The sequence below is a fragment of the Vipera berus genome (genome assembly GCF_964194415.1).
Source record: "Vipera berus genome assembly, chromosome: 9".
Taxonomy (NCBI): domain Eukaryota; kingdom Metazoa; phylum Chordata; class Lepidosauria; order Squamata; family Viperidae; genus Vipera; species Vipera berus.
In genome coordinates this window covers 16,691,459-16,717,746 of record NC_138212.1, presented here as the reverse complement: position 1 = coordinate 16,717,746, position 26,288 = coordinate 16,691,459, and the positions used below count along the sequence as shown (strand labels likewise).

General features: G+C 45.8%; 2 protein-coding genes across 5 annotated transcripts in view; both read right to left on the bottom strand.

Moving 5' to 3' along the window:
* Positions 1-1,175, bottom strand: part of LOC308672068 (protein argonaute-3) — a 53,887-nt gene extending 52,712 nt beyond the window's left edge. For all 3 annotated transcript variants that reach the window (XM_081334656.1, XM_081334654.1, XM_081334655.1), the window contains exon 1: positions 837-1,175. In XM_081334656.1, the coding sequence (XP_081190782.1) occupies positions 837-855 (19 nt within the window). In that variant the 5' untranslated portion in view covers positions 856-1,175. The remainder of the gene's footprint in view (positions 1-836) is intronic.
* A 9,232-nt stretch (positions 1,176-10,407) lies between these two features.
* AGO1 (argonaute RISC component 1) overlaps positions 10,408-26,288 on the bottom strand; it is a 63,177-nt gene continuing 47,296 nt past the window's right edge. Inside the window, exons 11-20 of one of the 2 annotated variants that reach the window (XM_081334652.1) lie at positions 24,724-24,846; positions 23,701-23,834; positions 22,265-22,449; positions 21,228-21,387; positions 20,854-20,944; positions 20,208-20,402; positions 17,674-17,808; positions 16,503-16,604; positions 14,470-14,669; positions 10,408-12,985 (exon numbers count right to left, since the gene is read on the bottom strand). In XM_081334652.1, the coding sequence (XP_081190778.1) occupies positions 12,877-12,985; positions 14,470-14,669; positions 16,503-16,604; positions 17,674-17,808; positions 20,208-20,402; positions 20,854-20,944; positions 21,228-21,387; positions 22,265-22,449; positions 23,701-23,834; positions 24,724-24,846 (1,434 nt within the window). In that variant the 3' untranslated portion in view covers positions 10,408-12,876. The remainder of the gene's footprint in view (positions 12,986-14,469; positions 14,670-16,502; positions 16,605-17,673; positions 17,809-20,207; positions 20,403-20,853; positions 20,945-21,227; positions 21,388-22,264; positions 22,450-23,700; positions 23,835-24,723; positions 24,847-26,288) is intronic. The other variant, XM_081334653.1, reaches the window with a different exon arrangement.

Sequence of the window (26,288 nt, the reverse complement as noted above, 5' to 3'; positions counted from 1 at the left end):
GGATTGTGGGACTGGGGAGCATTTAGCATCAGACAGCTGGACGGCACCAGCTTGGGAAGTCAGGACTGCTTCAACTCTTCAACCCCTTCATAGAGTTTCAGATTGCTTATTGACCCCCATATGAAAATAATTTAATAAATACGACTTTAATAGTACTATTATTAACAGTAGTAATTAATAAAGACACTTCCAAGGCCATTCTCGCCGGCAGCTGTCTATCCGACCCTGGGTAACTCTGCCCCAACACCAGGCACCTCACCTGCAAGACTAGGTAGCGGAGACCCTAAAACAATCAGACCCTCGTCATTTATTTATAAACCCACCATAAAAATAACACAAGGAAGCAAACGCACCAAATGCTCCTTCCTATTTTCGACCCCTTAGTGACCCCTTGTTCTCATGAGAATATTGACGATCCCTTATATCGACCCCTCATTAACCCCCAGCCGTTCACTTGACCCCCTTTGGACTCTCCCAAGTCATTTGCAGATCTTTTGGACAGTCCTTTTTGGTGGTCGGTATCGATTCTGCCTCCATTCTGAAGGAGCAGCCGAGACACGAAGGCTAATAATCCTAGGACAGGGGTAGGCAACCTCGGCTCTTTTAGGACTCGTGGACTTCAACTCCCAGAATTCCTGAGCCAGCCAAGCTGGCTCAGGAATTCTGGGAGTTGAAGTCCACGAGTCCTAAAAGAGCCGAGGTTGCCTAACCCTGACCTAGGAGAAGCCAGGGGGGGTCCACAAGGGGCCTCTTGCGCTTTCCGGGGAGCAATGAGGCCTCCTCATCTCCTCTCCGGGTCCGAAGGCCCCCGCCCCAGGCAACCCCTCCGGCCTCACCTGCGCTGCCGATTTCCATTCATGGACTCGGCGCGGCCGCTCTGTCGGATGCGGGGGGGGGAGGGCAGCGCTCCGGTTCTTCCTCCTGCTCAGTTCGCGCCGTCCCGGTCCGGACCGGCCGGGCCTGAGGGGGCGGCGGTGGAGACGGCGGATTTTTTTCCTCCTCTGCCTCGCAGCCCGAAGTCGGGTCGCCCTTTCTTCTTGCGCTGCTGCTGCTGCTGCTGTTCCTGCCTCAGCCCAATCCGGCCTTTCGTTCAGCTGCGGGCTCCGGAGGTGGCCAAGCAGGCGGAAATTGCGTGGCCGCCCGCAGCCCAGCTCGCCCGCTGCTCCGCCGCTGACCGACTGAGGGACCCGAAGGAGCCCAGCTCTGAGGAGAGCGGTCTTCGGCGTTTGAGGGGGCGCGCATGCGCCACCGCACTCTTTCCCCCGCTCGTTCCGGAAACCCCTCCCTTCTCGACTCTTTGGTTAGCAGCTGCTCTTCAGCCTTCCTGCGGGCCTGCGAGGGTGGGGGAAGGGGGAAGGGAAGAGGGGACGTTCTACTACTCTATACGCCTCACAAAAACCGAGTAGCACGCATGCGTATTTTAACTTCGGTTCCGGCCGCCGGAAGTCCCTCCTCGACCTCAGACTTCTGCTCTCTATAATTCCTTCCTCCCGCGCAAGTTCGCGCTTCGCTCGCTTAGCTCACTACGCACGCGCGAGTCTGTTGCTGGGCCGCTCCTCCAAGAGCGACGAAGAGGCGGGGCTTCTCGCAAAGGAGCATGAAGCGGGCTCTTTTTTTATCATTTTGTTGGCGAGTGATCCAGTGGTTGAGAGTTGCGAGTTCGAATCTAAGGCCAGGCAATAACTAATGACCAGCAATACCAAAAGTTAAATGAGCAGTGGTTTTAACTAACATTTGCTTCTTTAATCCTAGCTGTCTCTGCGAGAATTTGAATTGTACAAACGGAATTGCTTCTCTTTTCTCACCATAGCTGGATGGAACAAGCCAATTTAACACATTGCACGAACCAAATGTACAGCAGTTTGCTGTACCATCCCTTCCAACCTCAATTCGGGGTTGTTGTTTTTTTTGTAAGATCAGTGACTAGGATGGGCATGGGAATACTGATCAAATCTGCAGATTAAGTGAAAAGAGAGGAGAGATTTAACTCTGGAAGTTGGAAATATCAAAGCAATTTTGGAAAAAGAAATGGGCTGAAAGCCTCAGAATAAAATTAATTAAGAGACAAATCTAAAGCTTTAGGAAGCAAAAATGAAGTGCACAGGTGTATTTTGTTTCAGTGTTAAAGAAGATACCACTGAATCAGAGAATGGAAACGCTGGAGAAGTTTTGGAGGTGCCATTTTGGTGTTTCTTAAACTTTTTCCTCCCTGGACCCCTTCCCATTTTTTGTATAGGTTGCATTTGATATTTACCATATTAGAAATTAAAATTGATGCATTCATAGAATACTGGTGTAAAAATAAAAACATTATTAAACCCATTATTAACATATTCTTCATGAAAAACCCATTTTTTAACAAAAAACAGCATCCCCTGGATGGTATTCTTTTAACAATTTATATCATTGAGTTCTTCCTCTCTGACTTGGTTGTTTCCTTGCAGATGTTTCATTACTCTTATCTTGCGGCGATAAGGACGGCGAAGTCTAACTACTTTGCCGCCCTTATCGCGTCCGCAGATAATCGCCCGGCCGCCCTGTTTAGGGTGACTCGCTCCCTCCTTAACCAGGAGGTGAGAGAGGATCCCTTGCAGGGACGAGCCGAGGAGTTTAGTCATCATCTGGCGGACAAAATCGCTCGGATCCGGACCGGTCTGGACTCTGACTGGGCAGAGTCTGACGTGGAGGAATCAGGCGGTCTTGAGCATGTTATCTGGACTGAGTTCGACCCTGTTTCCCCTGATGATGTGGACAGGATCATGGGGAGACTGAGCACCACCACCTGTTTGTTGGATCCGTGCCCCTCCTGGCTAGCTTATGCGGCTCGGGAGGGAACACGAGGCTGGTTCCATGCAGTAATAACTGCTTCTTTGAAGGAGGGTGTCTTCCCTGCCGCCTTGAAGGAGGCGGTGGTGAGGCCCCTTCTCAAGAAGCCTGCTTTGGACCCGGCTGTTTTAAACAACTATCGTCCAGTCTCCAACCTTCGCTTTCTGGCGAAGGTTGTTGAGAGTGTGGTGGCGCATCAGCTCCCTCTGTTCCTGGAGGAAACTGATTATCTGGACCCGTACCAATCGGGCTTCAGGCCCGGACACAGCACGGAGACGGCATTGGTCGCGCTGGTGAATGATCTCTGGAGGGCTAGGGACAGGGGTTGCTCCTCTGTCCTGGTCCTATTAGATCTCTCAGCGGCTTTCGATACCATCGACCATGGTATCCTGCTGCGGCGTCTCAGGGGGTTGGGAGTGGGAGGCACCGTTCTACGGTGGTTCTCCTCCTACCTCCAGGGCCGCTCGCAGTCGGTGTTGACAGGAGGGCAGAGATCCGCCCCGAGGTCTCTCATTTGTGGAGTTCCTCAGGGGTCGGTCCTCTCGCCTCTCCTGTTCAACATCTATATGAAGCCGCTGGGCGAGATCATTCGTGGTTTCGGGGTGGGGTATCACCAGTACGCTGATGATACCCAACTTTTTCTTTCCACCCCGAACCAACCCAGCGATGCCCTCTCCGTGATGTCCCGGTGCCTGGAGGCGGTTCAGGTCTGGATGGGGAGAAACAGGCTTCGTCTCAATCCCGCCAAGACTGAGTGGCTGTGCATATCGGCATCTCGGGTTAACCAACTTATTCCACCTCTAACGATGGGGGGTGAGGTGTTACCCCCCGTTGATAGGGCTCGCAACTTGGGCGTCCTCCTGGACTCACGGCTCAATTTTGAAGACCACATAGGAGCCGTGACCAGGGGGGCTTTTGCACAGGTTCGCCTGGTGCGCCAGTTGCGTCCCTATCTGGACCGAGACGCCCTACGCACAGTTACTCATGCGCTTGTTACCTCCCGTCTGGACTACTGTAACGCTCTCTACATGGGGCTGCCCTTGAAGACCACTCGGAGGCTTCAACTGGTGCAGAATGCGGCCGCGCGAGTTGTAATGGGGGTCTCCCGATACTCCCATGTAACACCTCTACTCCGTGAGCTGCATTGGCTTCCGGTTGCCCTCCGGGTGAAATTCAAGGTGCTGGTTATTACCTATAAAGCCCTACATGGCCTGGGTCCGGGCTATTTGAGGGAACACCTGCTGCCGGCATCAAACGCCCTTCGCCCAGTGCGCTCCCACAGGGAGGGTCTGCTCAGGGTGCCGCCGGTGAGAGATTGCCGGCGGGTGACACCCAGGGATAGGGCCTTCTCAGTGGGAGCGCCTGCCCTCTGGAACCAGCTGCCGGTGGAGCTGAGGACTGCCCCCGACCTCCGATCATTCCGCCGGGGCCTGAAGACCTGGCTCTTTGAGCTCTCGGGCCCAGGCTGAGGAGAAATTTTAATTGGGGTTTTAAGTATACAGGGTCAATTTAATATTTTTTAATTTGGTTTTTTAACTTTTGTATGGTGGATTTTTTAATTTCCTGTAAACCGCCCTGAGTCCTCAGGGAATAGGGCGGTATATAAATGTGAATAAATAAATAAATAAATACTCAGCTACAGTAGGTAACATCATCAGTGCAAGTCAGTGTGGGGTTTGCTCTCTGTTTATATGCCAATTTTGGGGAGGAGTAGTTTATTATTTATAAAAGGTAAAGGTTCCTCCGCACATGCGTGCTAGTCGTTTCCGACTCTAGGGGCCAGTGCTCATCTCCGTTTCAAAGCCGAAGAGCCAGCGCTTGTCCGAGGACGTCTCCGTGGTCATGTGGCCGGCATGACTAGACGCCAAAGGCGCACGGAACACTGTTACCTTCCCACCGTAGCGGTCCCTATTTTTCTACTTGCATTTTTACGTGCTTTCGAACTGCTAGGTTGGCAGAAGCTGGGACGAGTAACAGGCGCTCACTCTGTTACGCGGCACTCGGGATTCGACCCGCCAAACTGCCGACCTTCTGATCAACAAGCTCAGCGTCCTAACTCACTGAGCCACCGCGTCCCTTATTATTTATACGCCACCTTTATTATTTCTACAAATAACTCAGTAACATATCTAAAATACCTTCCTCCTCCTATTTTCTCCACAACAACCCTGTGAAGTGGGCTGTGCTGTGCTGGGCTAGGCCATGGAGGTCTTCTAGTCCAACCCCCTGCTCAGGCAGGAAACCCTATACCAGGGGTCTTCAAACTTGGCCCTTTTATGACCTGTGGACTTCAACTCCCAGAATTCCCCAGCCAGACCCCTGCCCTATACCATTTCAGACAAATGATTGATCAATCTCTTCTTAAAAACTTGCAGTGTTGGAGCATTAACTTCTGAAGGCAAGTTGTTCCACGGATTGTTCTCACTGCCCAAAGTCAGCCAACTAGCTTTCATCCCTAAGGCAGGTCTTGAACTCACAGACTCCTGGTTTCTATCCTACTGCTTTAACAACTAAACTTGTATGCTCTTGTATGGTCTTCTCCTTGGTGGTTCCCTTATTAGAGTATTGATTAGGGAACTACCAAGGAGAATATCATACTCCTGAAAATTCACCTTGCTGGTTTTTGCCCAATCTTCTAGCTTGTCAAATTTCCTCCTGAATCTTCTGATTGTTTTGTAAGGGGTTGCTATTCCTTGGAGTAATATTGGGTTACCAACTATGAGTAAGAGTGGGTGCAAAACTAGAGTGTTTTTTCTATTTAACATTAATTAGCATTAGCAGAAAGGACAATGTCTAAATTACAGGAGTTGTGAGTTCCATTTTATTCTGCTTTGATCAGACTGCTGTACTACCCTCCCTTCTGAGCACTGTATTTTAAGAGCAACTATTCAGAGAAATTGGAACAGATTGAGAAGGGGGAAATTACATGATCAGGGCCTAGAAACCAGGCACTAGGAGCGGTGATGCAAGGAAATAGGAATGTTAGCCTTTAGAAAAAAAATGATAGCATTCTTGAAATACTTGAAAAGGCATCAAACAAGAACGCAAAAAGTCCTATTGTGTTTTATCCAGAGTGCATGACCCAAAATAATAAGATTTTAAGTTTCAGGAAAATCCCAACAGAATTTTTGAAAAAGCTTCTTATGGGTAAGTACGGGGCATGAAAAATTGGATATACTCTCAACTAAGATAGTCATCTGTCTGGGACGCATTTTTAAATTGCTGAGGTGAAGGAACAATGCTGTACAACAATAAAATAATATTCTTGGAATCCTGCAATCTTTCTTTCTTGATTTGACCTACCTTAAAAGTTTGATATCAAGTCTTAAAACCCTTTTATTGCTTTTCAGAATATTACATCATGGGGTTTTTTATGCTATCTTAATGTTTAAAATGTCCATATGCTGCATCTCTTCTATTTAGATTGTTTTCTTGTATTTGCTCAATGGAGCATGATGTGTTTCGGAGAAAACAGATTTTCTGAGAAGGATCAAATAAGGAAGGAAGGAGGAAGGGAATGGAAGATTTTTCACTGAAAATAACGAAACTTTACAGTACTAACCCATTTTCTCTTCTCTGGGTTGCAATCATTCTAAAACAGGGGTCTTCAAACTTGGCCCTTTTATGACTTGTGGACTTCAACTCCCAGAATGCCTGGTCAAGTGGATTGAGACAATACTAGTAACTCAACAAAGCCTATCTTGCAACTCCTTTCTGATCTACAGTGTTATAGTTCATAGAGTTATTGGCCTCTTGATTTATACTACACCCCATCTGACTACCAGAGGAGCTGGATTAAAGAATACAGCTCTCTTTGAATACATGAATTTTATAAATGGCTTCAATTTTCAGGATTGCAAGAGAGTCAAAAAAATTGTTTTTCATTCTCTAAAAGTCCTTGGTCAGGGCAGCACCTGCTTAATACAGAGCATAATTTACAGACATTCCAAAGAGAACAAGGTCATTTGAAAACACCTGATGCAAAGGTCACACATAGACACCCAAAGAATAGACTGAGCAGAAATATTCTTTGATATACTAGACCAGGGGTGCGCAACTGTGGCCCCTTTATGACTTGTGGACTTCAATTCCCACAATTCCTGAGCCAGCCATGCTGTCCTGAACCAATTGCCACCAAGCAGCTGCACCTCATGTACCATGAGACTACAACTCCCAGCCAGCACAAAGCTTCTGCCAATTGCAATCCTAGCATAGCTAAAAGGCACTAGGATGGAATAACTGTCCTAGAAGAAAGTTAAAACAAAATAAAACAAAATAAAACTAACAATATAGTATTGTTTCCTCCCTTTGTTATGTCCTGTTTCACCCCCTTATTGTTGAATTTATGATGGTTATAGAAAGATATGCTATTATTATTATTATTATTATTATTATTATTATTATTATTATTATTATTAAAAAAATCAAATAAAGCCCAGTTTACTACTGTCAATCAAGGTTATGCAGCAATAGTTTAAACCCAGTGAATAAAACAGAACATGCAACGCTCAATTTCAAATAAACACAAACACACACACAAATCAAAGCTACACAGACAGATGTGTTTTGTGAACATTCTGTATTTACACATCCACGCTTCCTTGTAACAGGTTAAAAAAAACTGTTTTGAACATAGACTAGAATTGCCATCGGTTTAAAACTTTCACAATTATTTAGAAGTGCAAAATTACATGCGCATGTGTGATACGGGTTTTGTTTCTTTATTATTATTATTATTATTGCTGTTCTGCTGCGTGGCTCTCACAAGATAGAACCAGCACAACAAGTTTGCACTGGGCTGCCAAGATGCTTTTTAACACTTGAATAAAAAGGAGGGAGGGAGAGAAGGAAAAAAAAATACTGGAAGTTGCATCTTTTCTACAACGTCAGCTTTTTATGGTCAGTGGTTTGTTTCGTTGGTCCCAAAACGATAAGGAGAAAACAAAGAAGCAAAAAAAAAAAGAAAGCATCAGTAACTTTTCTTTTGAGAACAGTCTTTAGGAGGGAAAAAAACAACATTTTGTACAATTTTCAACAGATTGGGGGGGGACTGCTCTTTCAGACAAAAGCTCCTGGCACCGTTTAAAGTTGTAGAACAAGAGCTCAGAAAGGCATTTGCATCCAATTACGGATATTTTGACCAGAACGCAAAAGTACTGGGGAAGGTTCTGAAGCAACCACCAAATTAAAAAAACAAAAACCACCCATGCTTCCATTTACAACTTCTCAAGTGAATTTTTCCTTAGGTCGGGAATGGGGGGAACTTCTCGCTTTCCAGGTGTTGCTGGCTTCCAACTCTGATAATCCCCACCCAGCGTAGATAATGGGGTTGAGATGATGTACGTTGGAATCCAGCAACACCTAGGTGGAGGTGCGTTCTCCGCCCGTGGGAGTTGGTTTCCGAACATTTCGTTACCAGGCTAGGTAACATCTTCAGCGGAGTTTAGGGAATGTCAGTGTTGATGTTCTTCTACTTAGAAGGGCTTTGGGTGGTCAGTAGGTGGAAATGTGATGGAACCACACACAAAGCCCTTTTAAGCAGAAGAACACCGACCTTTCCGAAATTCCGCTTAAGATGTTACCTATCCTGGCAACGAAACTTTCAGAAACCAACCCATAAGCTCAAGAGAACGCATCTCCACCCTCCTCCTACACCCGAGCTACAGATATTTACCACTATCACAAAACTAGATCAGTGTTTCTCAGCCTCGGCAACTTGAAGAGATACGGACTTAATCTCCCAGAATTCCCCAGCCAGCTCTTCAAGCTGCCGAGGTTGAGAAATACTGACCTAATGCTTGAGATACACCATCTTTACTGTAAACATCCAGGATGAAGGAATTCAGGCTAGTTCTGAATCCAGGTCCTTGCGATGCCAGCTTCGAATGTGGGAGCAGGGCCCACCGCTCAAACCACTGGATTCCAATCTTCTATCGGGCCTTATTTTACATTTCTTCTTGCTTTTTGGAACCTTATCTGCCCACTCCCTTTTCCTTTGTTCAGATCTAAGCAGTCCTTCGGAACAAGCAGCAGTGCAGGCAAAAGTAAAAACAATCATCACAAAATCCAACAATCGACAGCTACATTTGTATGGTGCATTCACGCCCGCCCCCCTCCCCGTCCCTCATCCACACAACCTGTGGGAAATCAGCAACGTTTCCAACCACAGAAGGAGGGTGGGGGGGAAGGCATATCACAAGGAATACAGGTTAAGGTGCAAGGCAAAATATCCCGAAACAGGTTTTTATTATTATTATTATTATTGTTTTGCAGATCTCACAAAACACCCGTGCATTGTGCAACGACAGCAGCAACAGCCACACTTAGTGACGGAGGGAGAAGCTGAAGCAGAGAACCGTTTCCTCTTTGGGGTGCACTCTCAGGTGCACTTCTGCCTCCAAAAGGCAGAAGAAGGTTTTGCCCAAGCGAAGCAGGAATGCAATAGGTAGCTTGTGTTACGTAGCACATGCAGGGGTGGTTAGCCCAGTTCTTAAAACATCAAAATGAAAAAAAAAGAAAAGAGGAGGGGAAATTGCCCCAAACTTAGAAAATATGGTTTCAAAGAGGTTGCAGCAATTACACATTATTTACGGCACTTTGTGAAAACTCTGCATGCACCAGGTGGGGGGAGGTGAGGAAGTGGGGTTGGGTTGGATGAGGAAAGCGCTTGCCATTTACATCCCCTTAATCATGCCACAGACCCCTCCATTAAAAGCAGCAACCTAACTGTGGAGTGCAAAAAAAATGAAAAGGGGGTCCACTGGTAACAATTCAAGTCCTGGAGGTTTGGTGTTGGTTTTAAAGTGTTGGCTGTTGTGGTTTTGTCAAAGCTCCAAGTTTCTTTCGGATTCTCTTTTCCCCCCCATGCTCCCCGTTCTGCAAATGCCCAAGTCATTTATTCTTGCTCAAAAATACTTTACTGTCACAGTCTCAGTGCTGGTGTCGGAAATGAGAACCTACTCCAGGCAGAAGGAGGCAGATGGGGCGAAGAGACACCAAGAAAAACTCAAAATGTTATTCTGGTTTTGTTTTGTAAATGCCTTTTCACGCAAAAGCTGAGAAGGGGACAGGCAAGCAATAATCACAGACAAGGGACTGGATGAAGGCTGGTAGGTGAGTTCGCCGTGCAGGCACTTGGTTAAGCAATGTTGGCTTTCGATCTTGATGCTTCAGTTCGAGAGCAGGTGCCCGGGGCAAAACAATGCCAACCTTGGAGAATTCAAAGCAGCTAAGAGGAAGGAAGGAAGGAAGGAAGGAAGGAAGGAAGGAAGGAAGGAAGGAAGGAAGGAAGGAAGGAAGGAAGGAAGGAAGGACTTGGATGGATGAGGGGGAGGGATGGTGGATGGATGAGGGAGGAAGGAAGGGAGGGAGGGAGGGAGGGAGGGAGGAAGGAAGGAAGGAAGGAAGGAAGGAAGGAAGGAAGGAAGGAAGGAAGGAAGGAAGGAAGGAAGGAAGGACTTGGATGGATGAGGGGGAGGGATGGTGGATGGATGAGGGAGGAAGGAAGGGAGGGAGGGAGGGAGGGAGGGAGGGAGGAAGGAAGGAAGGAAGGAAGGAAGGAAGGAAGGAAAACTGAACCCACAATCTACATTATTCATGTTTGAAAGATCAACCAGCTCCATCCACATTAAGTAGAGCAACAGACAAGTTGCTCAGAGGCCATCTGAGATACAGCACCATGTCAGAAGTTTCCACCTCCACTGTCAGGCTGGTGCATTCCCACAGCAGTTGTTAGCATTGTGGTTAAAGAATACAAACTCACAATCAAACTGCAAAGCACCCAACTGGGTTCTGTTCTGAGTGGCCTGTTGGTTTGCATAGCTTTCGGATGGGTTCACATTCTGCCCTGTGGGATGTGGTGAAGTGGGGGAAGGCGGGGTGGTGGGGGGGGTGGAGGGAGGGAGAAGAGATAAGGCCTAAAAAAAAGAGAAGAAATCTAACACTGAACTTGAAGTTGGAAGCACACAGTCCACAAGTCTCACCCCACAAAGGGCAGGGGTGTGTGACAAAAACTACAAGAGAGTTGTACAGCTCTATGGCAGAGATGGGATCTGATGCTGTGGCTGATGTTGAAAGCTCCCTTTGGCATTCAAAGATAAAACTCTGAAGCGACAATACGATTTGGAGACAACTCACGGCAACAGGCTTCCTTCTGAGCTAAAACAGCCAAAATCAGATTGCAAAGGGTCAGCACAGGCCAGGATATTTCCTATCTTTCCTATTCAAGATGTTTCTTGCAGGAAGGAAAACAGGCATTCTCAGCCATGGGTAGAAGGACTGGTTTGTTTTATCCCTAGAAAATCAGGAGCCATTTCCCATTTCTATAGACAATAGCAAAGTGCGTTTTAATGTTCTGATCTCAAAGCAAGCTGGAGAAGCAGGCTTGGTTTAGGTCCACCTTCCCTGTCATGCTAGATAGAAAATCAGCAGAAGGCTTGGGAGACATTGGAGTTACACAACTGCAATAGATGAAACCGTAATTCCTTCACTATACAGCACAAGGATTCTGAAGTGGCTGGGCCATTCCCGGGGAAACTCAGCCACCTGTAAATCTTCTTGATATAATTCCAATTTGAGTTTTTGTGGTGACCAAGCAGTCTACTTGGTGAGCTGTAAAAATATTCCCAAACGTGGAGAGATTAAAGGAGGAAGATGATGTAAACACTGAGAATTTGAGTGTAAGTTTTGGCAATAGACTCGGCATCGTATAAAAATACTTGATAATAAAAAATTTCATCCATATATTAAAAAAATCAGGACGTGAATTGATAGCAGAGTTCTTTTTTTTGTGCTTGCAGGGCAGACAAAAACTTTCTTCCTTTTACACACACCCTGTTCATCAGAAACGCAGCGTTCTTTAAATTAAAAAGGAGGGGGGGGAAATCACCACACAAAAAATACATCAAAAGCAATTCAATCCATTGCAATTCATCATATTTTTTTTTCAAAAAAAAGCAGGTTTTATCATCAGCAGTTCTCCAAATTTCTATGTCAGGATAAAAGTGCACAGAATTTTAATCCACCACAAGGCTGCGAGCTAACACGAAATGGTATGCTTGGTGAACAGCAACAAAACCCCGAACCCAGACACTTTCAAGCTAGAGATCTGGACCACACCAAGTCAAATCAAGAGCATTGGTTGGATTTCCTTTCCTTTTGTTTTCTTTTCAGTTTGAAGGGTGAAAAAAAATGTCAACGTTTTGCAGCATTGTAGTAAGGCACTCGCCCACAGTGTGTTTATGCCGCATTAAAAGGGTGGCAGCCAACTCACTTTTTAAACAGACGGAAGACAAATTTCCTTTTGTGGTTAAGTGCTGCGGGTACCTTACACCATTATTAAACAGAAAGGGGAGAAAAATTCATTTCTTTTCTTCTGTGGAGGAGGGGTAAGTGTGTTAAAATTCATCTATAAACTACTGGCTTCTTTTCTTCTTCGCCAATTAAAGCATTTTGTATCCTAAAATATTAGTTTTTATAAAATCTAGTCATCTGTTTTAAGGCTCTACAAGTCCCTCCCCTCCACCCCACCCTGAACCAATAAGAAACAGCACTTTGATTGGGGCGTTAAAGAAATGGAATTCTTCTTATTTCACAGTCAGAAGTCTACTATTGTGTCTCCTGTCTCTCCTGCCCACCATCCCAGTGATGAAAACCTGTTTGTTTGTTTTTTTAAACTGAAAGACAGATTCCTTCCCTCGGGTTCAATATTTTGCATTTGTTTGGTCAGATAACTGGAAAGCCTGAAAAACAGAAAGTCTCTCGTTTTAATACTACAAAGGTGTGTCCATCCAGTTAAGCAGTTCTCCTGCACTGACCCTGGAAAACACGGGTGGTTTCCTAGAAATGTTTTGTCCGCGGCCTGCAGTGATCTCCCCATTGGATAACCACAAGGTGCTCCAATGCTTCATTTCTTTCTTCTTTCTCTTTCTTTTGCTTCCTTCCTTCTTTCTTTCTTTCTTTTTCTTTCTTTCTTTTCTTTCTCTTTTCTTTTCTTTCTATGGCTCCTACAAATCGGAAAGCTTTCTGGAGTGAGGTAAAAATGTTGGGCTTTCAAGCAAAGTACATGGTACGTAAAGTGTCCTGATGAACTTGCACAGCCTTGGCGAGAGCTTGAGGGTCTCGGCCGTTGCTCTGGCCAGAGATGTGACTGCCTTCTCCGCTAAAAGGGGCAAGAGGGAAAGGAATGGGGGATGAAACAAGAGCATTAATTAGAACGCAAAAGGGATGAGGATGGCAGATTGTTCTTGGCAGGGAAATCACTGTCAGCCAAAATGGCAAAGCTTTATTCCAAGGAACTTTTAAGACTTCAACTCCCAGAATTCCCCAGCCAGCATCTTAAAAGTTGCCATAGTTGGGAAACACTGCTGTAGACCAGGGTTCCCCAACCTTGGCCCCTTTATGACTTGTGGACTTCAACTCCCAGAATTCCTCAGCCAGCAAGGCTGGCTGAGGAATTCTGGGAGTTGAAGTCCACAAGTCATAAAGGGGCCAAGGTTGGGGAGCTCCGCTCTAGACAAACTGCACACCTGTGTTAAATAAAAAGTTTGTTCTTTTCCTCCTCCGAAAGTCTAAAAGGGTGCTGGAGACAAACTAGGGGGACAAAAACTTTTCCAGGCTGGAGGTGGCTTTCCGCCTTTGGACAACAGGCTGGAGAATTGGGAGGGAGGGCTGAACAATTCTGTGAGCGGAGAGGAGGCCTATCTTTGATTAAGAGAAAATATAGGTGGTCCTCGACGTACAACAGTTCACTTAATGATTGTTTGAAGTTACAACGACACCGAAAAAAGTGGCCTATGACCATTTTTCATGACCGTTGCAGCATCCCCAGGGTCATGTGATTTATGTATGGATGCTTGGCAACTGATTCATATTTATGACGGTCACAGTGTCCCAGGGTCATGCGATCCCCTTTTTGCGACCTTCTGACAAGCAAAATCAATGGGGAAGCCAGTTTCACTTAACAACCGTGTTACTAGCTTAACAACTGCACTCTCGCTTAACAAGAGTGGCAAGGAAGGTCGTATAATGGAGCAAAACTCACTTAACAAACGTCTCACTTAGCAACAGAGATTTGGGGCTCAATTGTGATCATAAGTCGAGGACTACCCGTACTGTTAATATAATTTCTTTCCAGAGATACTTAATAATTTCCCACTCATGCACCCTCCCCTCCCCCCAATGTAAATAACAACTTCCAAGCCACGATTTAGCTGCCATACCTGTCTCTTCTCTAAAGAAGAGGCAATATTGTTTGACAACTTTTTGTTACCGGGCTGAGTAATGTTATCAGTGTACTGGTAATGACATTTTCTTCAAGAAAATAACCCAACTCCAAGAACACCAGGAACACAACCTCTAACTCACTAGCTCCATCCAGTGGTGGACATTGGACTCTGCAAGAAGCATCTTCGTGGGGGATGGTGGAAGGTCCAAGCTACGGCAGAGGTCCGCAACCTTTTGGGCACCTGGGACCAGTTCCGTGGAGAGAGGTTTTTCCGTGGACCGGAGGTGTTGTGGTTTTGTGTGCTGCCTGCATCCCACAGATGGGGCTTTGCTTGTTTGTGCGGCCTGGTTGCTGGCATGCTGCGGCCCGGTACTGGGCCACGAACCAGGGGTTGGAGACACCTGAGCTACGGTACTCACCTGTCATGCTCTTTGTCGACAAGGTGATATCGTGCCCGGAAGGCCACCAATCGGGCATAGTATGCTGGTGCTGGGATAGAAACAGAGCGGGTACAACGAACGTAGGTGTGGCAAAGCTGGTAGGTAAGAATTTGAAGCTCATCTGCTGTGAACCGGTTATCATCCCAAAGCACGTAGTAATGGGAGGGTCTGCTCGTACCCTAGAGGAGAAGGAAGGAAATGGAATGAAAGAGTCGAGAAACATTACCAGCACAACAATGAAAGGATGCTTAGGTGGTGTTGAAGGACAGAAATATATATACAGGTAGTTCTCGACTTACAGCAGTTCATTTAATGACCGCTGGAAGTTACAATGGATTGAAAAAAGTGACTTAGGGCCTTTTTTCACACTTACTACCATTGCAGTGTCCCCATGGTCACGTGATTACAATTCAGACACTTGGCATATCTGACTTATATTTATGTCGGTTGCAGTGTCATCTGACCATTTTTTGCAACCTTCCGACTAGCAAATTCAATGGGGAAGCCAGATTCCCGTAACAACCATGTTACTCACTTAAGAACTGCAAGTGCCCTTTTGGGGTAAAGGGTTAGTTGGAAGATGGGCCCTAGAGGGATCGGCTGCAGGGGTTGGAAGCAAGAGGGAGCAAATGACAAAAGCACCATGGGTTCCTGCAACACACATTCTACCTTGGGTTCAGTTGTGGTGATGTTGTGTGCATATACCAGGGGTATTATTATTTTTTTATTCCATTTATATCCCGCCCTTCTCCGAAGACTCAGGGCGGCTTACAAACTTAGCAGTAGCCTTCATTCTATGTATATGCCTGCTTATTAGGGCTTTCACACACACCCCAAGCAGCATTATTACAAAGTCAGCTTAATTGCCCCCAACAATCTGGGTCCTCATTTTACCTACCTCGGAAGGATGGAAGGCTGAGTCAACCTTGAGCCTGGTGGGACTCGAACCTGCACTAACTGCAGGCAGCTGGTGTTACTTAAGGAGGCATTAGCCCACTGCTCCACCAAGGTAGGCAACCTTTGCTCTTTTATGACTCGTGGACTTCAACTCCCAGAATTCCTGAGCCAGCCATGCTGAGGGGAAAGGGAGAGGTTTCCAGACTGAGCCATGCTGGCTCAGGAATTCTGGGAGTTGAAGTCCACGAGTCATAAAAGAGCCAAGGTTGCCTAGCCCTGGCATATGCAAAAAAGGATGGAACTAGCTGTGCGACAGTGAATCCGGTGAATCTCGGGAATGCTTCGGCTTGATCCAACTTGGAATTGCTCTCTGTGCTTGCTCTTTCCAGCCTCTGGGATTGGCTCTGTGTTTTGATCCTTGGACAAGATTTTGGCTGCTGTGGCTGTTGCTCTTCCTTACCACAGCAAAGATCTTCTGATTTCCAGATCTTGTCTTCCAGATGATACAAATTCTGCTCCTACAAAGACTCCTCAGCTGAGACTGGAATTTCCATTGCTAAGTGATGAAGTCATTAAGGGATTCATCATGTGACCGCACCCAATTTTATGATTTTTTTTGCCAGAGTTAAGCAAATCACGGTCGTTAAGTGAAACCAGGTTCCCCCCCTCCCACACACCGACTTTTCTTGATGGAAGGTTGCAAATGGCCACCTGCGATGCTGAAATCATGGTAAACACATGCTTGGTTGCCAAGTGCCTGGATCACAATCACATGACCATAAAGATGCTGTAATAGTCCTAAATGCGAGGACCAATCGTCACTTTTTTCAGCGCTATCATTAACTTGGAACAATTGCTAAAACAAATGGTCGTAAATCAAGGACTATCTGAACCCCTCAGAGGATCGGTGGCAGTCTGAAATGTCTTCTTGAGATTATGGTTGATTTGTTTCATTCACTAATTCAGTTCGGCTGCTCCCCTCCCCCCCCCAAAATTGTGGCCTTCCATCCCTAGGATTTGCAGCCAGAGCAGGGAATGCTGGGAAGTGAAGTCTACTCCATCCGGAAGGAGGCTGCCTTACCCCTCCCTGCCAGGAAGCCGCTAAAAACAAGTACCTGAATGCCGGCATGACTGCACAGGTAGAAGTCAAACTCAAAGGGGTGAGTAATGTTCGTATCAACTGTAGTTCCTGCTGGTATGTTCCCACTTTTGCCAATCTGCAAAAAGGGAGAGAGAGAGAGAGAGAGAGAGAAAGAAAATAAAGTTAAACACAATAGAAAAAGCAAAGGATACCAAACAAAGTGTGACCAGGTTTCCATAAAAAATTGCCAGGACTTTTAACTGTACAATTTTGCACTGCAGTTTGAGTTACAGGGAGTCCTCGAATTACAACCATTCATTTAGTGACCATTTGAAGTCACAACGGCACTTATGATGGTTTTCATACTTACAACCATTGCAGCAGCAGCACGCACATACCCCATGGTCATGTGATCAAAATTTGGACGCTTGGCAATTGACTCATAGTTATGACACCTGCGCTGTCCTGGGGTCATGTCCTCACCTTTTGTGACTTTCTGACAAGTAAAGTCAGTGGGGAAGCCAGATTCACTTTTAACAACCGTGTTACGAACTTAACAACTGCAGTGATTCTCCCAACAACTGTGGCAAGAAAAATGGGGCAAAACTCACTTAAGAACTGTCTTGAAGTTGTTAATTTGGGGCTCGGTTGCGGTCGTAAGTCAAGGACTACCTGTATGGGCATGTGGTTTATCTATCATAATGCATGGTTTGGGGGGTGAGGTGGGGGGTGGGGGTAAGGCTTTCTCACAGCTTTTACATCTGTGATCCTGCAACTTCAGCTTTATCTAAATCAGTGTTTCTTAACCTATCTGACCGAATTAGTTCCTTTCCTGGGCTCAAATCATTTCACTGCTCGACAGAGAGACTCTGTGGTTCTACCCAAGCACAGCACCAGTCCAATCACAAACAAGCACATGGCTCCATGATAGCCAGGACACACACTAATCTCACACATACACAAACATGTTTTAGCACCACCGATTTAAACTTTGAAAAGAGTTGAAGGCAAGTCTTGATGCTCAAGGCAGGGTAAGCTGTCTAAGCAGCCTTTGAACTGCAGAATTTTATTTATTTATGTAGAAAATTTATACAGCTACCAACTCACTCAGGGGACACCGGCAGTTTTCAGAAATAAAACGACAAGGCAAAAACCCAATTAATCTCTACACACACACACACACCGTGCTCATTTGTGAGCCTCACCCTCTCATTTTTGTCTGCACAGAAGAGGCGAGTGTGGTGTCTTTTCTGAACCACAATGTAAGTGATGCCCGGCTGGTAATCCTTCTCCAGTTTAATGCAGGCATCTCGGATGGCCAGAAGTTCATAATGAAGGATCTAAGGAAGGAAGGAAAATAATACTTACACAATGAGTAGAGGAGACCATGAGAAGCCCAACTTGAGTATTCTTTTGTACCCGCCCACCCCCCAAAAGGATATAGAGAGATTGTATGGAGTAGGACTGTCCAGCCTTGGCAACTTGTGCAGCTCCTGGTGGTCCAGAAGTTGTTCACTGAAGATTAGAAATTAGGAAGATCCAGCTATAACATGATTGTGGATCTTCAACTTACAACCAGTTGTAAGTTGTGACCGTTGGAAGTTACAACAGCTTTGAAAAAAAAAGTCCTTGCACTGATGACCTTTCCAACCTCCCCAGAGTTACATGGTCAAAATTCAGGTACTTGGCAACTCATGTGTTTTTTAGGACAATTGCAAAAAAGTCAACGGGGGAAGCTGGATTTGCTACCGCAGATTCACTTCACAACAGTAGTGATTTGCTTAACAACCGGGGCAAACAGATCATAAAATCCACTTAACTGTTCTGTCCCAGCCTACGTGAGTCCTTGTTATGCTCACAAGGAGAAACCCCTTTTCCAACAAGCAGGCAGGAACCGCAAGAAAAAACTGACCCCTTTTATTCTTCACAGACCTGAGTCAATGTCCAAGGCAAACAAACACAGTCCACAGAAACTCAATCCTCAACATGAACGGCTGCCTTTGGCAACCAGCACCTCCCACACCTTCCCTTTTATTATTCAGCCAAGGTGTGGCTTCCTAATGCCTTCTCCTTTGCCTTTAGAGCCGCCCATTGTATTCCTCTGTCCTACTCGCTTCTCTTGCCGGCGCTTTCGTGCATCCTGGATTTGTCCCAAATGTGCTTCATCACTGTCCAACTCAGGCTCCCAGTATAGCTGTGTCTCAGCCTGAGTGTGAGTAGAGGGGCCAGGCTCCTCGTCCAACTGTAAGTCTTGGAACTCCTCGGAGCCTTCCTCTAATGTCACTCCAGGCCCCTCCTCCTCACCTGATTCCTCAGACTCAGCTGCCGGATCCACTGCTGGTGAGGAATCACAACATTAACTGCCTTGCTTAGTAACAGAAATTCTGGGCCCAACTGAGGTCGTAAATGGAGGATTACTTGTACAAGTAGTCTTTGACTTATAACAATTCACTTAGTGTCCATTCAAAGTTACAACAGCACTGAAAAAAAGCGGCTTCTGACCATTTTTCACACTTCTGACCACTGCAGCATCCCCAGGGTCACCTGATTTACATTCGGATGCTTGGCAACTGACTCACACTTGTGACAGTCATGGTGCCCCAGAGTCATGTGGTCCCCTTTTGCAAACCGCCGACAAGCAGAGTCAATGGGGGAACCTGGTTCACTTAATAACCGTGCTACTAATTTAAGAACTGCAGTGATTCATTTAACAAAGGCGGGGAGAAAAGTTGCAAAATGGGGCAAAACTCACTGAACCAATTAATAAATTTTGGACTCAGTTGGGTCTCAGTTGAGGTCTACCTGCAGCTGCACCATAAGAGTTTGGAAGTTGTGCTAAAGAAGGGAAGTATGTCTACCAATCCAAGGTGGACCAGAGAGCTAAACTCCTCTTTATGCCAGAGGTGCTTTTTTTCAAGAGGCAACTGGACTTTCTTGTTTTTCTTTGAAGACATTTTGCTTCTCATCCAAGATGCTTCTTCAGCTCTGACTGGATGGTTGGGAATGGAAGGATTTATACTCCTTGCAGACAGCCGGTCATTGTGAGAATGCAAGGAGTATAAATCCTTCCAGAGCTGAAGAAGCTTCTTGGATGAAAAGTGAAACAACTTCAGATTGGATTCACACGTGTTAAGCCAAAATCCAATATATCACATGATGGCTTAGTATTATCTAGTTCCAGAAAGCATCACCCTCCTACACAAGTTACTTTGACAGGATCAACTGCAGCAACAAAAATACTAATAGAAGATTCTGGTTTATTTATCCACTTGTACTTCAGTCAATTATTATTATACTTTCATCTTCTATATTTCATTCATCTTCCTTGCTATGTATCTTATTTACTACTTCCAAACTGACAGGTATGTGTATTTATATACATGTACAACTTACAACCACAATTGAGCCCAGAATTCACATTGCTAAGTGAGAAATTTCTTAAGTGAGTTTTGCCCCAGCTTATGACTTTTCTTGCCACTGCAATTGTTAAATTGCCACTGCAACTGTTAAATTATTAAATTAGTAACATGGTTGTTCAGTGAATCTGGCTTTCCCATTGACTTTGCTTGTTGGAAGGTCACAAACTTCAGAGAAAAACAAGAAAGTCCAGTTGCCTCCTGAAAAAAAGCACCTTTGGGATAACTTATGACCTGGTTGACTGAATCTCCGTAGACAAAATTCGTCGTCCTGTGCAGCACCTGATCCTCCAGAAGTGGCAGCAAGGAGAAGTCTTCCTTACCTGTGGCAATTGTCCCTCCGGCACACCATCCCGGTAGAAGATAATGCGTGTTGGTTTGAAGCGTGTGGACTTGTAGAACTGGATGAGGAGTTCTCGAACCATGTAGGAAAGGTCTTCAATGATTTCCTGGCGTGGCCGCTGTACTCGGACCGTGGCACAGTAGCGGCTTGGGTGGGCATCCATGCTGCCCACCACCTGCAGTCAACCAAGAGGCAACGTCTGTTAACTTGCTCACAGTGAAAATGGGAGGCAACAGATGTTAGGCGGTTCTCAAAGCTTTATACAGCATTTTTGGGAAGGGGAGTTTAGGAGGAGGGGGAAAGCACTGTTTTATATAAAGCATTGACAAACCATGCTGAAACATGGAGTATTGACTACATTGTGATTGCCTATATACTAAAGATGGAGATTAGGAGGAGGACATTAGGGACACATGAGGTCCCACCCTTGCTTTAACAGTCTTAATAATTTTTATTTTGGGGTGGGGTGGGGTTTGGTGGGAGGAGAGGAGAGGGGAGGGGAGGAGAGGGGAGGGGAGGAGACTCCTAAAACGAGGTCTTCTGCTGAGACCCCATTTCCACCAGAATTCCAAAGCTGAGCTATCTTTGCTTTGTTCATGACCGCCACTTGGGAAAAGCCAACTTACAGCTGTTATGGAGGGCTTCTTTCCATCACCAGCTGGAGGATGAGTCACATCAGCTCCCAGGAAAATAACTGGCTGCTGAAAAACGGCAGATCTAGGAGCAACATGAAGCAGGCGTTTTAACACAAAGGACTGCCAAAGATGGCTCACAGATGACTGAGAGTAGAGATTATACGGGTAGTTTTCGACGGACAACCATTTGTTTGGCGACCATTCCAAGTAACAAAGCACTGAAAAGGCCTGCTTATGACCAGTTCAGGAGTCCGTGATCAGTTTCACAAAGGACTTGGGGTTTTTCCTCGGGCTCCAAAGACGAAGACAGAACACCACCGAAGTACAAAGAAGGTGGTCTCCTTTCGTCCCCGAGCAATACGTACCGCTGATGGGGCACCAAGATATTGTTAATTCCACCAAGTTTAACGTTGATCTTGAGACAGAGGTTGGAAAGAGTCTGGGGGGAAGTCTTCACCACATTTTTGACCTGCACACACTGAGTGGCCATGCCCAGAAGAGTGTCCCCTACACGCTTCACCTCCGCTGCAGGGAAAGAACAGAGCATCAGAGATGCAGAGAGTGGCCTTCACCAAAGGAGGATTCCTGTTTAGCCCACACAGATGCCTTTAGGAAGACCTCAATTAGCACAGTGGAGAATAAAATCCAAGTCCCACAAGGAACAGAGAGTTCTTGAGCTTTCCAAACATGTCAAAACTACAAGGTTGGTTAGATTAGTGCAGTGTTTCTCAACCGTGGCAACTTTAAGATGTGTGGACTTCGGCTCCCAGAATTTCATAGCCAGCAAGCTAAAGCAAGCTGGCTGTGGAATTCTGGGAGTTTTGGAAGTCCACACATCTTACAGTTGCCAAGGTTGAAAAACACTGTTTTTAGGCGATTCCCTTCGCTCCCTTCTGCTTGATGCTAAGTCTGGACTGGAAGAGCTCCAGACTTTTTCAGAAATGATGAAGAATCTGATGATGAGCTTTTATCTTAAAGTCGTCAAGACTGAGAAATACTGGCTTAATGTGAAGCATCCTTGACTATTTCCGGAGAATGGGCTAATTCCCAGAATCCTCATCAAGGGCAAGGGGAGCTGGGAAATGCTGGATATTAAAGTCCGCTATCTGTAAGTTTCCAAGGTTGGGGAACATGGTTAACATCTACCTTCCCCCATGATGGGACTACAACTCCCCATCTTGCCTTGTGCCAGAGGACTAAAACGGGTTGGGGAAGACTGATGCACTCCGAAACACTACCAGGGGTAGGCAACCTTGGCTCTTTCATGACTCTGGCTCAGGAATTCTGGGAGTTGGAAGTCCACAAGTCATAAAAGAGCCAACGTTGCCTACTCCTGAGGTAGGTAGCAAATAAAGACTACACTTCTCAAATGCTCTTCCTGACACCCATTCTGATGACATACCATACACCGGTGTCTTCCCCGGGAGAATGACGATGATGAGCTGGAGTCCTGAATATGTGTTTTTGAGATGTCGGAACATGGGCTCCACGCTGTCAGCACCTTGTGCGTATTTACAGAAGCAAGGCTGGCCCTGGATTGGCATCCCCGCATCCTTAGAAATTTTGCGCAGTTGGTCCGTGAAGTTCCTATCCAAAGAAAACAGAAAGCCAGATCAGAAAAGGGCAGATGAATTTTTCACAATTGATATGCCACCACTCAGAAGGAAGCAGCTTGGGTTATTGCTATAGAAATGGCTAGCAGTTGCTATTTGGTATAACTAAAAAGTTTAAGAAGTGTGAACTTCAAATCCCAGAATTCTCCAGCCCAGGAGTTGAAGTTCACATGTCTTAAACTTGCAAAGGTTGAGAAACACTAAGCCTTAGGAATGGGGCCAGAATGGAAGAAAAGTAGAAAAGTATTACATTAATATTCCTATACTTTGTGAATTCTCTCTCTCTTTCAGGAAAGGCAGAAAATAACCTTGTTCCCAGCAAATCATTCTCTATTCAGCTGAACATGATCTAATCCAACCAGAGACAGATCCTTATTTGGAGAACCTACAGTTTCAACCTGGAATCTTCTGTGTATAAGCAAAGTGTAAGCTTTTGCACACCGTGCCTAGGGAATGTCTTTTAAATCTCAAAAAAGGAAAATGGAAATCAACAAACGTTTAATTTTACAATTGTTTTATCTGGAATCCTGGACATCCCATGTAAGAACCCAGTCATTTTGCAACATTTGACATTCCAGCAAGAACTGTAATTTTTCCCAAAGCTGTCACAAAGGAATTATTGTTTGTGGGGTCCTTGGTGCTCTCGGAGCTTGTTTTCTTGCAGATGTTTCACTACCCTCCTAGGTTACATAATCAGCACTGATGCTGTAACCTAGTTAGGTAATAAGAAAACAGCCAAACTCAGAGAGCCTCAAGGACCCTACAGTTCAACCCTCAGTTACAAATATTGTCTTCTATTGCAATTACTATTTTGTTTTGACATGCTGGGAAAGACAATGGGCAGCAAGGGAGGTTGGAGAGTTACAGTAAATTGCCTCTAGATACTCTGTCATGGTTGACACCTTTGCAATGAATCAAGCCACCTTTTTATGCTGCTTCAACCTGCCTCTTCCGACTAGCAGTATCTGCCCAGCTTTTCAAAACAGGGGGTGTTCCAGGCCTGGCTTATGCTGACAACTCTTTCTGGTCCTTCTAGGACAAGGGTAGGCAACCTTGGCTCTTTTATGACTTGTGGACTTCAATACCCAGAATTCCTGAACCAGCCATGCTGACTCAGGAATTCTGGGAGTTGAAGTCCACCAGTCATAAAAGAGCCAAGGTTGCCTACCCCTGTTCTAGGGGCTCTTTCATTTCTTCTGCCCTCCCATGTGCTCCACTCACTTACTTCAGCACTTCTTCTCTGCACTGCTTCTGAGGGGCAAAGCACGCGATGGCCCACACTTTGATCTCGATCCCATTGTAGAACTGCTTCCCTCGCATATCCCAGACCCCCTGATTGGGCGTGGCGATGGCACGATTCTGTGGGAGGGGAAAAAAAACCCTGTAGGAGAAGAAGGGGCAGAGCCTGTGGCGGCATCAAGAGAGCAATCAGCCTAGAGTCATTATGTTGCCATAATGATCCATGTCCAGCCCCCTTGAATCCCACTGAATCTTACCTAACCCCAGTTTAGTTAGTTGACTAGATTCTTGCGTCTAGGCTTGAGAAAAAAATCTGCAGCTTATCGTGTGGTCCTATTCCTTTGTGCCTGACAAAATCCATACCTCAAAGATCCGGATTTTGGGTTGTGTGGGGAGGGATAACTTGCCTTCTGTGGTTGTGGGCGTTCCATTAGCAAGGTTTTCAAAAATAAACTGGACAAGCATTTGACTGGGATAGTATAAGACTTCTGCCTTGACTAAGAGAGGTGGACTAAAGAGAGTCCCCAATTTTTCTGGCTTTGCGGACCAGCAGGGGGGAGGAGATGGTTCCATGTGAGCGGCAGGCAAGCGTGTGCGCAGCCCCATTTATGCAAGCAGCGGGGGTGCACACCCGCTGCTTGTACAAATGGAGCATGCGCTGGCCCCCTGCTCGTGCAAGTGGGGATAAGCACATACTTGACCGCCATTTCCGCGGCTCAGTTCTGAACGGCTCAAGGCTCCCACGGCCCAAGTTTCTTCCAGATCTATGATTCTTTGATTTATTGCAGAAAAAGTTTGCATGGATTTTATCCTTTAAAAAAAACTGCTTCTAGAGAAACAGAAATTTCTTTCCCCTCTTTTTTGTAAGATCACAGCTAAGATACTCAGAAAGCCACGTGCTACTCCAGTTTCTGAAGGATGGATTGATATGAGTTAACAAATGTATGCACATCTCACGCCTCAATAGTGCTTGTGACTAAAAGCAGCCCAGAAGTTCTTTACTACTCACCCGGCCTCCATATTGTAAAATCGGGGCTGGCAAGACCCGCCCAGTCACTTCGGTCATGTCATCTTTCACTTTGATGCCAAATTCCTGTATGTATGGGTCCAGGTTATAACTGGCATTTTTCATCTGCAAGACAAAGGGAGGCTAAAGTTTTCAAACAAGCTAGTCTCTCTAGGGCAGTATTTAGCAACTTTAAGGTGGGTGCACTTCAACTCTCAGAATTCCCCAGCCAGCCCAGAATTCTGGGAATTGTAGGCCACTCATCCTAAAGTTGCCAGTTTTGAGAAACACTGCTCTAGGGGATAGGGCAAGAGATGGCTAATTCCTAGACCAGGGCTCTTCAAACCTGGCCCTTTTAGGACTGGTGGACTTCAACTCCCAGAATTCCTCAGCTAGGCATGCTGGCTGAGGAATTCTGGGAGTTGAAGTCCACCAGTCATAAAAGGGCCAAGTTTGAAGAGTCCTGTCCTAGACTCTTGGGTTATTTAAATCAGCCTTGCTGAAATGGGCGTCCTCTAGATCTATGGCCCTTTCGACTTATGGATTTCAACTCCCAGTATTCCTGAGACAGCCATGCTAACTTAGGAATTCTGGGATTTGAAGTCCACAAGACATAGGGGCCACAGTTCCCCACCTCTGCTCCACATGATCTAATTCTCAGATGTCTCAACACTTCTGCAAGACGTTGTTGAAGACTATAACTAAGGCTAGGCAATTAGAGTGGACCTGCTGGAAAACTGAAGACATCTTATTGAACAATAACCTCCCTCAACCTTGGGTAACACAGCCAACATCCTCAACTGAGGACCCAACATGTTATCCATATATGGTTATAAGCATCCAAAGGATCATCTCTTTCTTCTCCTACCCAACACATTATATTATCACCCTTGTAGCCCCTGCATTAATACTAAACCCTACAAAAGAAAGGCTGAAGCTGAGACAGAATGCAGGCAAGTCCTCAACTTACGACAATTGGGACTGAAACTTCCATCACTAAGTGATGTGTTTGTTAAGTGAGCTGTGCTTGATTTTACAACCTTTTTTGCTGCACTTATTAAGCAAATCACATGATTGTTACGTGAATAGTGCAGCCGTTAAGTGAATCCGGCTTCTCCCCCCCCCCCCCCATCAATTTTCCTTGTCGGAAGCCCCTGGGGCGGTAACAAGTGAGGATCACGTGCTACAATGGTTGTAAATCTATGCTGGTAGCCAAGCACCTGAAATCTGATCACATGACTGCAGGGACACTGCAACAATTTTAAGTGTGAGGACTAGTAATAAGTCATATTTTCAGCAGCACAGTAGCAGTTAAATGAATGGTTGTAAAGTGAGGAACGCTTGTACGCTGGACTGTACACAGCTGGTATGTTATTAGCCAGAGCCAAGAATTAAACTCCTGCACTCTCTTCCTTCTACGTTACAACAGCACGGTGCTCTGAGCTTCTTACACCCTCATACTGGCACAAAGAAGGTCCCCTCTCACGCTGGCATCATTCCCACAAAAGGAAGAGCTACTTAAAGTAAAGGTAAAGTTTCCCCCGCACATGTGTGCTAGTCGTTTCCAA